Raw genomic sequence first — 15748 nt, 5'->3', positions numbered from 1 at the left:
GCAGGTCGAAAATATTTTAGGAAAAAAAAAATCTCAAAAAGTCCTAAAAAGCAAAACTTAATTTGTCACATACCAAGCACTAGGCTGAATTCGTGCAGACGAAGTCATGTGTAGATATACCCTGCTGTAGCCTGTATGCAAATATAGGTTATGTGCAAATACTATGTCATTTTACATGAGACTTGAGCATCCTTAGATTTTGGTATCTGCAGGGGGTCCAGGAACCAATCCCCTGAGGATATCAAGGGATGGCTGTATATGCACGGATATGTATGTATGTACATGTGTTGTGTGTGTGTGTGTGTGTGTGTGTATGCGTGCATATATTTTCTAGCTCTGTCCACAGAAAAGGGTCTAGAAGCAAAGATATCCTGAGCATAACTAGCACCAAATACCACTTCTCACTAAAAGGAACCAGGGTTCTTAGAGGAATGGATGATTCCAGGGCTGAGACAGAGAAGTATAAGATAAGCCTGGAACATCTCATTATGGCAGAAAGTATGGAAATAATTGGGGGATGGGGGTGGAAAGAAGGCACGTCACCAACGCAGGAACCAGCCTGAAGGCCCTCCCACACTGGTTAAGTCAGGGTTAATTTGAGCACTAAAATAATTAAGAAGAATAATTTATAAACTATTGAAAAACTAGAAACGTATGATTCTGTATCAGTAACAGATGAGAAGAATATTGAATGTCAACTGGTAAATAAAAAGAAAACATGAAAGTTGGTAAAACATAAGTGTGCAATCATCATTGCATAGGTTGGTTCAGGTAAGAATCATCAAAGGATGCTAAATCAAAGGGGAAATTTGGTTGAGAATTAGAATATTTGTATAGTCTTAAAATGTCTCTTTACAGATTGCTTACTTATTGTAAGGAAAAATAATAGTAACTATACAGTGAAGAAATTAATCAACACCTTAACTGGATAGAGTAAAAATTAGCATTACCAATGAATGGTATTGTATCTAGATGAGATACTCTGAGAAAGAAATATCATCACTTACGCAATGTTCTAGCCATAAATGCATAACCTCAGTCTACTTATGAGGAAACATCAAAAAGACCCTAAATGAAAATTCTTTTTTTAAATTTATTATTTATTAAAGAAGCATTTTTTTTTTAAGTCAATGTCAAAAAAGGCAAAGAAAGGCTGTAGAAATGTTCCAGATTCAAGGAGACTAAAGAGACATAACAACTAAATACAACATCTAATCCTAGACCAGATTCTATATTAGAGGAAAAAAAATGCTATAATTGACAAAATTAGAATGGTATGGTAAAACATAGATAAAAGTATCAATGTTAAATTTATCGAAGTTGAAAATTATACTGTTATTATTTTTAAAAATTCTGATTTCATAGGAAATATATATTGAAGTATTTAGGAGTAAAGGGCTGTGACTTATGCAATGCACTCTAAAGTAGTTAAGAAAGAAAGAGAATGATAAAACAAATGAGTAAAATATTAACAATAGGTGAATATGAGTAAAGAGTACTATCTGTAGTCTTACAACTTTTCTGTGAGTTTTAAATTATTAGTATCCTATTGCTGCTACAACAAATTATACAAACTTAGTGGTTTAAAACTATACAAATTTATTATCTTATTATTTAGAAAAAAGCTCTAGAACTTTTCTTTCCTCTTTGGGAGCCTACCACTTTTGTCAACTTGAGTTCACTTACCAAGAAAACACTGAATAGTGGGAAATAAAACATAGAGAACACAAAAGAGCAGGAAAATGCCATATAATCTGAAGTCTTTTAGGGACTTCTGAGTCATAGAGTTCAAACAGTCTTTACCAGTATTGGAAATTATATAAGTTATATGTGACCCAATTGGACAGCCTTTTAATAAATGTAGAAACATCCTAAATTTTACCCTGCCTAGGAATGCTATCTACTAAGAAAACTTTTCTCTTACTGAATTATCTAAATTTAATGTAAAACCAAACAATCTTCAAGGCAATGGCATAAATCTCTAGAGTCACTATTTTTCTTTGCTCAGAATATATCATATTCCCACCCACAAGCCTCTTCATTGAAATGAAGAAAGACAAACATCAAATTCTTTACTCTAGGGGTTTAATTACACTGGGCCCTGCTCCAAGTTCACCATTACTTGGAGTTAGAACTATTTTACTCCATTAGGTTGGCCAACCAGGCTGGCGCCTGAAAATTCTAATGGTGGTGACCTTCCACCCAGCAAGGTGAAGCAAAGGGTGAAGTAATAGAAATTCCCTGGAACAGTTTTGTCTGGATGGAAAAAAAAAAAGTTTCTTTATGGCTAAGTCATATCAGTAAGTCTCAGTTTCTTCATTTTTTAAATAAGGTCTCATCTAAGAGAAAAAAAAAATGCACGCAAAAGCTACCTCCACAGAAAGCTTATGTGCAAGCCTAAACCCCAGTTCAGAGTTTAAAGTCACGTCATAACTCAGCAGTCCCAGGGGCAAGACCTTAACCCTCTCATTCAAACTGCTGCTCCATGATTTACCAGTAACAATCACCACATCATCACTGGCCCTTCATTGATTTCACTTTTAACCCAGCACTCAGGCTCCACTGGGGCAGTAATGCTATCAGCATGAACAATTATCAAAGGTATAGTGAAATCTAAAAATGTCAAACTTGGGAAAAGGCCAGTAAAGAGAAACATGGATTAGCCCACCATAAACCAGTATCTTTGCTTCCTTAAAGCCCCAGTTAGAATTCAACCACCCTTTCCACACAAATGGGACAGAATGCAGGTGTAGCTAGCTGCCAGAGCCTCTCTTCAGTCTCAGACCCCAAAGATAAGGCACCACTATATGAGACTTTAGAAAATGCCTATGAATTTGATCCTAATGTGCACCACACAGAATGTAAAAAAAATTATAGTATTCCACCTTGACAGTACATGCTGAGAGCCAGAAGCAAAAAAATAATCTTCAAATTATATTCACATATATTATCTTCTAGGAACTCCAAGCATAACAAAGGTTTGTGATTTAGCAATAAAAGGCCTTTAACCTGGAATACAGAGTCTAGGGTTCTAATTGCAAATCTGTTGCAAACCAGCTGTAACTAGGCAAGCCTAGTTTACCTCTAAGGCAAAGACCCTATAAAATTTTTACATGCTCCCACAAAATCTATAAAAAAAGTACAAAATAGGTACTTGTGAGGGATCTAGCAATTAACTTCCTGATATTCTATGTAAGGCAAAAAAGGAAATAAGCATGGAAGCCTTCTCCTACGTTCATTATATTTTCTATTTTTTGTGGCCAAATTCCATTAAATTACTTCTAGGCAGACCACATAAACCTCATGCACATAGGAAAGTTATTCAAATAAGGCCCATTGGTGACAAGAGCTTTTGGCTCTGCAACCAGAGAGGGCTATGTTCAAATTCTAATTCTGGGCCCTATCAACAGTGTGACCTAAAGTCAGTTATTCAGTCACTCTGAAACTCAATTTCATCATCCATAAAAGGCATTTCCTTCTCAGGGTTTTTCTGAGAGTTAAATAAAATATATGTGGAGCCTCTGGAACATAGTAGTATAAATACAGGCTTCCCTCTCTTCTTTTCACATGACCTTGCAACACTCTAAACAATTTCATCTTTGCTCTCCTTTTTAAAACACCATCAAGAGCTAAATTAGGCTCTGCTGATTCATTTCTATTTTTCTTTAAGAACATTCCCTAAAGCTGACTTTGATTTGAGAGTCTCTATATGCTATTAATAAAAATACCTTAAGTTAAATAAGCTTCAGAAAACAGAGTTTTGATTCTTCTGGCTTATAAATTCTATCCAGACATAATTATGGAAAAGTGGAGAGGTTCTTAAAAACAAAGGACAAATATTCAAATGTCAGGTTTTAATACTGACCAGAAAAAGGACTGCATTTTCTAAATATCCTTACCTATTAAAAAGGAGCAAAGAGCATCTCCCCTTTACTAAAGAATCATCCCTCTTCCTTTAATGAGCGCAATAGTTAAAAATACTTTTCTAAAAGCTTAACTATTCCTTAATATTACCTGTAAGCACTAGTTAGCAATCCATCTACCAACCTACATTTATTCCCAAAGATAGACATGGGTCACATTCAAATGTTAGTGACGGGTTAATGGTACATCACCTATTCGAGTCAGAACCTCGGCTGCTTCTTGATGCCACACTTTCCCTCATGTTCCATACAGTAAGTGGTATACGACAACAGCTAACATATACAGTACTAGCTATGTGCCATGCTCTGCTCTAAACATCTTAAATTTATTAACTCATGTACTCTTCATATCAACACTAAAGGTAAGTACTATTATTATCGCCACTTTAAAGAAGACCTCTGAAACATCTCTGGAATATATCCCCTCCTGAATATGCTACATACCCTAGTCTTTTTTTCAACAGACTTTATCAATAGTATCTAACTGGTACCTTACTCCTTAATTCTCAAACTAACCTCCACATTGCCTTCAGGATTATTTCTCTACAATGTTAAGTTAATCATACTAGCCTCTACTTAAAATCTTTACTAGTTCCTGAATACCTATATATTCAAAATCCTTAACTCACACAAGATCTTTCATGACCATTCACAACCAAGAGGATACCATTCACCTTTCAACTCTTGACACCTATCTCTTCCCTACCCTACCCACTTTCTAAGGCTCCATTCTTAACATACTCCTCACTCTCCCATGAACATAGCGGAATTGTATACCCCCATTCCTTGCCCAGAATGTTCATCTTCCCCTTACGAGCTTGGCAAAACTCTTGTTCTTCCTTCAAGACTCTGTCACCTCCCTTATTAAGCCTTTTCTGACCACTGGAGAACCTCTCCTCTGGGTACCCACTACACTCCCCTCTAATAGCACTTATCATACAGTACTATATTTCTGCAAGCAGTTAAATCCTGTATTAAATACTCAGGCTTAGGGAGCTGAAGCACAGGGATAATGGTGATAATGTCTATAGTCAAACAACATTTCTTATATAATTGATCAGCACAAAGAAAGGTGATTTGAGGAAATGCTATTCTAAAAGGTAAATTCAGTTTCCTTGGAGAGTCTAGGGTGAGGTCAAGGACAAACATGCTAACAAACAGAAAAAAAAGAGGTCGACTATTTTAAAGGAAGAAAAGAGAAGTTCAAGGAAGAGTGAGAGAAGGACAAAATAAGACCTGGAAGTAGAAAAGTTGTCTGCTGTATCAAAAATGTGACCTTCACAACAATGGTTAAAAATTAATAGCTGTGGTAGGCAGAATTCTAAGAATGACCCTCACCCTTGTATAATCTCTTCTCTTTTGACTATGGGTGGAAACTATGGATGTGAGGAGACATCACTGCTGTGATTATACTATGTTATATGGCACAGTCAATCTTAAGATAGGGAGATTATCCCAGTGAGCCTCACCTATACACATGAGCTCTTTACAAAGCAGAGTTTTCTCTGGCTGGTGACAGAAGTCAGAGATTCAAAGCACAAGAAGGATTTAACAGAAGCTAGAGGGACCATATGTCAAGGAAATGGGAACTAGACCTATCACCACAAGGAACTGAATTCTGTCCACAATCTGAATGGACCTGCAAGGGATTCTTCCCCAGGGCCTTCAGATAAGAAACCAGTCTGGCAAACATCTTGATTTCAGCCTCATGAGACCCTAAGCAGAGAACTCAGTTGAGCCCACCAGGTCTTCTGATCTAAAGTACTGTGAGATGATAAATGGGTGTTATTTTAAGTGCTAAGATTGAGGCAATTTACTATCAGCAATAGAAAACTAATGCAGCAGGGTAGGGTGTGAAGGTAATCTAATAAACTCAAATTTCAATAGTACCTTTCACCCCAAAGATCCCAAAAGGACTTGATATATTTGACATAAACTATAAAGGAGGATAAATTCACCTTCTCAAAAAAAAAAGAAAAGAAAAAATAATAATATTAATGTTTTTTTTAGAAGATAAAGAATCTCACCTCTTTCAGTACGATTCAGGACTGAAGATGGATAATGCTTAATGAACAAAAGTCCTTGGAGGATATACAATCCATACATCTTTTTTTAACAATTAGGAAATAAGATATAATTTGGAGTTGAAAACCCAAGCACAACTGGAAGACTCTGTTGCTCTTTTTCTAAATCCTCAATACTATGCAAATTACTACTCAATTCTAGTCAAGGCTGGTCCCAATGAAAATACCTACTGAAAGATTGGTGCAATTGGTTAACAGAGAAGCAACCATCAAAATATCTTCAGTTTAATCAGGATTTTTTTCCATTCAAATACGTTTCCACAGTGATGCCCAGAACTTACATATACATATATTCATTCTACTGGACTATATAAATTAGAGCAGTTACTAGGTCCTACAGAACTTTGTATCATTCACTCTACTGAGCATGGTGGCACCCATTAGCTGTGGTACCTTGGGCAAGTTACCCAATCTAAACTTCTATTTCTGCATCAGTAAATGGAATACCAGTATCTAGCTCATACAGATGGACTGCAGATTAAACAAAATAAGCACAGGACGCACTCAGAACACTGTTGAGCACAATGCAAGAGCTCAGTAATTATTTGCTATTTTATATATCACTTAGTGTAAACTGAGTAAATAAAAATACTGATAAACTCAGGCCTGTTTACAATATTACAAATTATTAAAAGAAAAAAATGTATGAATAGCAGCATTATTCCTAACAGCCCCAAAGTGGAAATAACCCAAATGTTCATCAAGTGAATGAATAAATAAAATGTGGCATATCTATATAATAGAATATTGGGCCATAAAAAGAGATGAAGTAGTGTTACATGATAAAACATGGACTGCATTACAAGTGACAGATACCAGACATAAAAGGTCACATATCGTATGATTCCATTTATATGAAATATTCAGAATAGGCAAATCCATAGAGACAGAAATTAAATTAGTAGTTGTTGGGACAGAGGGTCAGGGGCAACAAGGAGTAACAGCTTATTTTGGGGGCTGATAGAAATATTCTAGAATTTAGATAGCAGCAATGGTTGCACAATATAATGAATGTACTAAAACCACTGAACTGTGTATTTTAAAAATGGGAATTTTATGTTATATGAATTTAAAAATGTATGAGAATGTCTCCTTTTGCCCATGAAGAGTTAACTTTATAGGACTTGCCCTCCTGCCATCAATAACTAGAAAACTAGATAAAATATATTTTAAAAAAATGTTTTCAGACATTGGATAACAGACAGTGATGGGCTATGATCCCTAAAGAAAGAGAAACAAAAAAACTAAGCACCATGCTGGCTTTCTGACTAGAGACAGTTTCCAGACATTGGCTTAAAGTGGGGGACCCAAAAAGAGCCCAGTGTTCCCTATGAATGGAGGTGACAAAAACTTTTTTTCCAAGGCAAAATTTGCAGGGCCAAGCACTGAAGAGCAGGAACCTATGTTAACAAACAAACAAACAAACAAACAAACAAAAACTACAATCTGCTCATGCACAGGGTAATAAGCCAAACAATACTCAAAGTTCAAACAGCAGAGAAACACTCAAGTTCTCAGCCAGAGTGGAGAGATCACTCTTGAATACAGAGAGCAATGAGCAGAGATTCCAGGAGGAATGCACCTTCATAATGAAGCTAACTTAGCCCTAGAGTAAATAATCCTCTAGATCTGTCCTTAAAAGGCTTAAAAACAAGCTTTGGGATGATTATGCTGATCCACAAATGACTATCTTCAGAATAAAGTTTAAGACTCTCTAGTGGGAAAAAACAAAATGTGCTCTCAACAAAATAAATTCACAATGTTCACCATCCAATAAAATATGACCAGATGTGCAAGAAGCAGAAATATGTGACCCATAAGCAAGTAAAAAAATTGGTCAATAGAAATAGATCAAGAATGCCACTACACTAAAAGAATTAGCAGACAGTGACTTTAAAATAGCTATTACAAATAAGCTCATCTGTTTTAAGGAAAATATGAAGATATTAAAGAGCGAAAAGGATAATATTTAAAAAATGTAACTTCAAGAGTTATAAAAAAGAGCAAAAATGTAAATTCTATGGGATGGAATTAACAACTGATTAGGACCTGTAAAAAAAAAATTAGTGAACTTGAAAACATAGCTACAAAAACTATCCAAACTGAAGCAGGGAGAGAAAACGAAGTCTGGAAAACAAATGAACAAAGCTTCAGTAACCTGTGCAGTAACCAATATTAACTTGTCTAATGTATCTGGATTCAGAGTTCCAGAAAGAGAAGGAACAAAGGAAACAGAAAAGATATTTAAGAAATAATGCCTGAAAATTACACAAACTGAAAGCAACATCAACATGATGGCAGACGAAGAAGATCCAGACCCTCATTCCCCCAGAGAAATACCAAATAAACAACAACATATAGACCAAAGTAGCTTTGGGAGAACTCTAGAAACCAGTTAAGAAGTTGCAACAACCAAGCAAATGCCTAACCAAGAGAAAACTGCACTCAAATGGTAGGAAATTTCGTTTTCTCTCCATGCTGAATAGCATGATGAAATATTAAGCTGTCCAGCCTGAGACACGATTCATCCCTTTGTCCAGCCTATCCATGCTGTATACACTACCTGCCTGTTAGTCACTTAGTAGCCATCCGATTATCAGATCGATTGTCACAGTATCTCAGTGCTTATGTTCAAATAACTCTTATTTTACTTAATAGTGGCCCCAAAACGCAAGATTAATAATGCTGGCAACTCAGATATGCCAAAGAGAAGCTGTAAAGTGTATGTGCGTATAGGAAAGAACATAGTATACATACGGTTCAGTACTATCTGTAGTTTCAGGCATCCATGAGGGGGCTGGTCTTAGAACATATCTCTGCAGATAAGGGGGTATTACTGTTAATATTAAAACCATGAGGGGTGGTTCCATAGAGTAGTGGTTAGCACGTCTGCTTTACATGCAGAAGGTCCTAGGTTCAAGCTCCGGTGGAGCCACAGCCCATACCCCAGGTGCACTAGGCTCCCCAGTGTACCAGGCCCCAGGTGTGCCAGGCCCCCGGGTATGTACCGCGAGCACATGGGAGGAGATGCCCCGCCTTCAGAGATCCAGTTCTTAAGGGGGAGATGGCAACATCCGTAGGTCAGGGGTGGAAGAGGGGGCAGGGGGGAATTAAAATAAATAAATAAAACCATGAGATACCACAGCATGCCTACCAGAGTGGCCAAAAGCAAAATAAGACACCACTAAATGCTGGCAAGAATGTGGAGCAACCTAAACACTCTTACATCATTGTGGTAGAACAGGCACAATCTCTTTGGAAAAAGGTCTAACCGTTTCCTTATAAAACCAAATATATATCTGTACTTGATCCCACAATTATACTCCTAAATATTTGCTCAAGAGGAATAAACACCTATACTTAATACAAAGATTTCTGCACAAATGATTATATGTAATAACTTTATTTATAATAGACTAGAAGACTAGAAACCATCCAAATGTCCATCAACAGTTGAATGATGAACAAATTTTGGTATATTCAAGCAAAGGAATATTACTCAGCAATAAAAAGAAATTACTGTAACATATCGCAACATAAATGACTCTCAAAAATATTATGCTGAACAACAAAAAAAGCCATACAAAAAACTATATACTGTATTTATACAAAACTCTAGTAAAGGGAAATCTAATAGTGACAGCAGGTAAGTGGTTGCCTGAAATTACTGGTAGATGAGATGACGGAGTGAAACTGACTGCAAAGAAATACAACAGAACTTTTTGGGGTGACGCAAATGTTCTATATCTTATTTGAGATGGTTATTGCATGACTATGTCAAGACTCTATCAGAAACTCTATCGGAAACGTCAAATGAGTTTCTGAGGAACCAAAACAAGACTGAATGCTACAGTCTTTCAGGAAACAACTACTACCTCAAAGCTACTAGAAGGGAACTTCCTAAGTTGGCACAATAAATACAGACTAGTACTGGAAAATATCTACAGGCTTTGATAGCCAAGTGCCTGTCATTCGTTTACCAGAATGAAATTCACTAAAAATTTCTTCCATTAATAGGTATATAATGGTCTCTTACTTATTTACTCTTTTCTGCTAGGCTTGTTTCCCTGCTGTCATCAAGACCTAATTTAAAAGCAGGAAGAAGGCAATGTCAGTATGAAGTCTCCCTGGAAGCAGGAAGGAAGTACTTTGGATTGATTAAGGCCAGCATGACATTCTCAGTGGCCAATCTCACTCCAGCCAAGTGAAAGTAATTATTCAAATATTTGTTCCCTGTCAGCCCATGATGTCAGGAGCCAAAAGGAAAGTGAGAAAGCGTACATGAACATACACACAGAGAGAAAAAAGGCTAATCTATTATAATCTGCTTGTCACATACCAGGTATTTATAACATTCCAAAAAATAAATAATTACAAGATAAATTATTTCAAAACTTACCCCAAATTTACCAGCCCATATTAAAGCTTCAGTGTTCCTGACCTTCTCATACCACACCTCTCACTCTCTCTGAAAATGAAATCATCTTGCTATAAAATGTTGAGGAATAAAGACATCCTGATGGTTTACTAAAGATAATTAGTAATATTCTGATGGCAAATTTTCTATATAGTATTTGAGCATTTGACTTATAGACAAGCCCTTGTTCAAGCACATAAAAGCCAAATTAGTCACTTCAAAATGGGTTACACAGTGCTTATACTGCCTACTAATACTTGCCCAGTCTGAATCTACTCACCTTCATAGTCTCCTTCTTAGAAAATCAATTTGATCAATTCTCAGCTCCTACCCGACAAACATACTTGGATTATAATACTTCTTTATCTGTATATCTATATCTCACCATATTTTAACACCTAAGACCCAGCTTGACTAATATGGACTGGACAGGAGAAAGGAAAAGAAAAGAGAAAAAGAGAAAAGGGAAGAAAAGGAAGAAAGGATCTTGTAGAGATTTTCGCCTGAAATATTTTCACTGACCTTGCCCACAACTATCAGAGACAGCCCTCATCTACTCCTAACACTCTAAGTAATACTAATAACTTCAACCAGCCATAAAAACAGTAAGAGTAGCCAATACCATTTATGAAATGCTTATTATGTATCAAGTGCCATCCTGAGTACTTTATGTTATCTCATTTAATCCTTCCTGCAAGTCTCCAAAGCAAGCTGTACAGATTTGAAGAGGTTTGCTGCCCAAGTCTATACAGAACAAGGAACCCAGAATCAGACCTAGGTCCATTGTTTCCAGAAACAAAGATATCAATCATTGATCTATTTTATTACACATGCTTTTATTCTTCACTTTACAACAAGATTGAGAAAATAACATAAACATCCATATGTAAAAAAATGAACTTCAACCTAATTTCACACCTAATAAAAAAAATTAACTGGATCATAGATCTAAATATAAAAAAGGAAAAGTATGAATTCAAACAGAAAACCTTTGTGACTTGGGATTAGGCAAAGAGTTCTTAGACATGACATCAAAAGTACAATAGATTAAAAAAATTAATAAATTGGACTTCATAAAAATTTTAAACTTTTCTCAGCAACAACGCTAAAACACAAGTTACAGCCTGGGAGTAAATATTTAGAAATGACACATCCTTAAAAGAACTTGTATCCAGAATATATATGAAAGAACTCTCAAAACTCAACAGTAAGAAAATAATTTTTAAATAGGCAAAAGATGTGGACACCTCACTAAAGAGGATATAAGGATGGTTTTTAAAAAAAGGGGGTCTACAGCCATGCCACCCTGAACGTGCCCAATCTTGTCTGATCTCGGAAGTTAAGTAGGTTAGTACTTGGATGGGAGACCACCTAGGAAGACCAAGAGCTGTAGGTGGTCCCAAGCATCTGTATTTTAAAAAAAAAAAAAAAAAAAAACCTCAGAGAAAAATGAGCCAAGACATGAAGAAACAAGAGTTAAACATATGAAAAAGTCTTATCTTACCAATAATCAAATAAATGAACAGTAAAGAATTATAACTCCGAGTGTTGGTAAGGGTGGGAAAAGAAAACTACAGTATAAAGTACTATAATATTTCCTGAAGGTAATTTAAATCTACATATCAAAAACCAATATACACATACCCTTTTCCACTTTCAGGAATTTACTAAGAAACTAATTAGATTAGTGCAGAAAAACATATGTAGAAAAATATTCATAACATCATTATTCATGATAATAAAAATAGAAAATTAAAAGAAATTATTATACAGCCATATAACAGAATAGAAAGCAGCCATTAAAAATAATGTCATCTTGTTAGGTAGTTAGGCATGAGCACAGGAGAGAAGGCCCAGCTCTGTAACCATAGAAACTTCCCTTGAAGACCTTCTTCAAAGATCTCCCAGAAATACCTCCCTTTTAGGGTTATAAATTACCTCAAATCCTAGAGCACAAAGGCCATAAAAGCTACTGGCTAAACCATCCACAGATGCCTGCGCAGAAGGTACTACCCTAAATTACCCACAATTTAAGCTTCATTATAATATCATGTTTATGCCTAATAGTTAACAATTCTAATTATAAGACTAAATTCTGGGTAAGCACATGCGTAGTAGGCAAAGCGTTATACAGCAATCAAATGTCAGTCAAGGTAACTTCACATACGGATCATCTAGGACCTCCCATCACAACCCAAATATAAACAGACCTTGCCATTTCTGAGTTGTTAAAGCTCTCCTTGCTGAAAACCCACTCCTTCCTTGGAGCATACTCTGTCTTCTCTCTTCACCTTCCAAATTCCACAGGGCTGCAGCCCTCCTTAGCATGGCCCATGTCCTTCTAAAATGCACCTTCAATAAATCTTACTTTTTCTAAATTTCGCCGACCTATAACTCTTTGCTGTGTCGGCAGGGAAGAACCAAGGGACAACACACAACACACCACCATCCTCCTCCTCCTACATGCCACTGGGGCAATGCCAGATTTCACCCAGAGGTAACGATGTGAACAGTTACTGAAATCAGATCATGTTTTAGTGATCACTACTGTAATTTCCTTTCTGGTCTCTAAAACCAAGGTAAAAGATTTAGGTTTTTGTTCAATAACAAGACACCGATCATGGTAAAATGCTAAATTTCAAAGAAAACATGATATAAAACCATATACAAGACATATTTTTTAAATATGTGTGTATTCACACACACAAATATGCCACAATATTATCTCTCAATAGTGAGATTTGGGGTGACTTTTTAGTAATCTCTTCTTATTTTCTAAATTTTCATTAAGTCTATACTACTTTCATAATTTTTTTTACAGAAGCAACAAATGAAAACCATAATTCGTAAAGATCTATGTACTCCAATATTCATGGCAGCACAATTTACAATAGCCAAGATATGGAAGCAACCTAAATGCACATCAACAGACAACTGGATAAAGAAATTATGGTTCATATATACAATGGAATATTACTCAGCCATTGGAAAAAAGTGAAATCCTACCATTTGCAATGACATGGATAGACCTAAACGTTATTATGCTGAGTGAAATAAGTTAGACAGAGAAAGAGAAATACTGTATGATTTCACTTATATGAGGAATCAAAGGAACAAAAAGAACAAACTAATCAAAACCAGACTCGCAAATACAGTGGACAATTTGATGTCGGATAGAGGGTAGGGGGGTTGGGGGACTGAGGAAATAGGGTAAAGGCTTACAGAAGTACAAATTAGTAGTTAATAGTTGGTCACAGGGATGGGGAGCACAGCAGAAGAAATGCAGTTAGCATTAATATGATGGCTAGGTGGAGGACCAGGTGAGGGAGGGAACAATTGGAGGGATCATTTTATGAACTATATAGATGTCTAACCAATGTACTATATACTTGAAACTAATTCACATAAATAAATAATAAATAAATTACCTGAAATTATATCAAAAAAGTTTTAAAACTTGTTTTCTAATCTAAATTATCTGCTATTATCCTGGGCACAAGCATTTCACTGTTACATAAGTATGAATATTCCATATGCAAATTTGTTTTTTTATTTACTAACCCCAATAAGCCATGTCTGCCCAGGGGCAGAAGATCTACAGATAATGGCACCTCATTAACATTGCTATCCACAAGGTACAGAATGGTGTGTATATTTAGAAGATCTTTTTGTGCCTTGAAAATTTTAACGAATATTTCAGTAATACATAGAGATTCATGTACTGATGTCTATATAAATTTTTTTAGTTCAGAATTAAAAGAAACCATGAGAAATGATCACCTTTTTTTAGTGGGAGTAGAGTTTATATATAGTGCTTGAATTATGAACCATTTTTGTACTCTTCATTATTCTTTTAAACTTTCTTTGTTTCATTTGCTGCTTACCATAGAGCACTTCTCCAGTACTTCCTCCTGGAACTTTAGGAATCGTTCCTGAACTTCAACTTCATTGAGGAAAAAGGCAAGAAAGTGAGTGAAGGGCTGCTTTCTTCTAAAAGTCAGCAAAAGAACATCAATCCGAGTTCGGGCTGAAATTACACCACTTCGATGCTGGCCAGTGATTACTATAAACAAAAAACAAAAGTGTTAAATGCTTAAGGATCATCTAATGCTTGTTAGATAGGTGACTTCTTGATACTGTGGGGAGCTAAAACAGTCCTGAATGTATAATTCTGAACAGGGGACAGTACCAAAGGTAAGAAAGTTACTAATGAATTCAATCTAAGCAGAATGAGGTCTAATACAGAATATCCTTAAGACCAGCTGATGAAGTAGAAAAATGAGTTTAAAAGATCCAAAGCAAAGCCTCATATCTTGTTAGGGGAATGAAAATGGTGAGCTGCTATGAAAAAGTTTGGCAGTTCTTTAAAAAGTTAAAAATAGAATTACCATATGATCCAGCAACTCCATTCCTAGATAGAAACCAAAAGAAGTAAAAACAGGTGTTCAAAAAAAAAACTCATATAAAAATATTCATAGAAGCTCTACGCACAAAACAAAAAGGTAGAAATAACACAAATGTACATCGGCTGATGAATGGATAAACAAAATGTGGTATCACAATGGAATATTACTCAGCTAGAGAAAGAAATGAAGTACTGATAACATGTGAAAATACAGATGAATCTTGAAAACATTATGCTAAGTCAAAGATGCCAGACACAAAAGGCCACATATTCTATGTTTCCGTTTATAGGAAAAATCCAGAACAGGCAAATTCATAGAGACAAAAAGCATATTACTGGGTAGCCAAGAACTCGGGGTAGGAAAGAATGGGGAGCGACAGCTTAATGGGTAATGGGTTTCCTTTTGGGATGACAAAAATGTTCTAGAACTTGGTAGTGGTGATGGTTGCACGACATTGTAAAGGTACTAAATGTCACTGAATTCAACACTTTGAAATGGTCAAAATGGTAAATTTTATGTTGAGTATATTTTACCACAACTTTTTAAAAGTAAGAACAATATATCACATGGAAATTCATATAACAATAAAAAATTAAAAGCAAAAAATTGAATTTTCTGTCATGTGAATTTTAAAAATAAATTTAAAAATTTTTTTGAAATACTGAGACAAAAATTATTAGTGATTCATTATAGTAAAGGAACAAAGGAGAGTCTACTACGATACATATAATCCTATCCTATATTTATGAAAATAGAAAGTTAAAATGTTTATCTATATCTGTATTATACGTATGGATACCCAAAGTCCATGTTTTGGTATAATCTGACCTTCTTCTATCTGGGCTGTGTCATTATGTACATATAAATGAAAGTAGGAGGGGAAAAAAGTCACAAGGCATAAACTACTGTCTGCAAAGA

The 15748-nt window shown here is 35.5% G+C and overlaps 1 protein-coding gene across 4 annotated transcripts in view; it reads right to left on the bottom strand.

Moving 5' to 3' along the window:
- Positions 1-15748, bottom strand: part of ASCC1 (activating signal cointegrator 1 complex subunit 1) — an 81894-nt gene that overhangs the window by 56254 nt on the left and 9892 nt on the right. For all 4 annotated transcript variants that reach the window (XM_015592244.2, XM_015592245.2, XM_025049313.1 and 1 more), the window contains one exon: positions 14309-14487. In XM_015592244.2, coding sequence (XP_015447730.1) covers positions 14309-14487 — 179 coding nt within the window. The remainder of the gene's footprint in view (positions 1-14308; positions 14488-15748) is intronic.

Source organism: Pteropus alecto, unplaced genomic scaffold (genome assembly GCF_000325575.1).
Source record: "Pteropus alecto unplaced genomic scaffold, ASM32557v1 scaffold155, whole genome shotgun sequence".
Lineage (NCBI taxonomy): Eukaryota > Metazoa > Chordata > Mammalia > Chiroptera > Pteropodidae > Pteropus > Pteropus alecto.
Note: the sequence above shows the minus strand (reverse complement) of the source record. Positions and strands in the feature narration are given on the sequence as shown.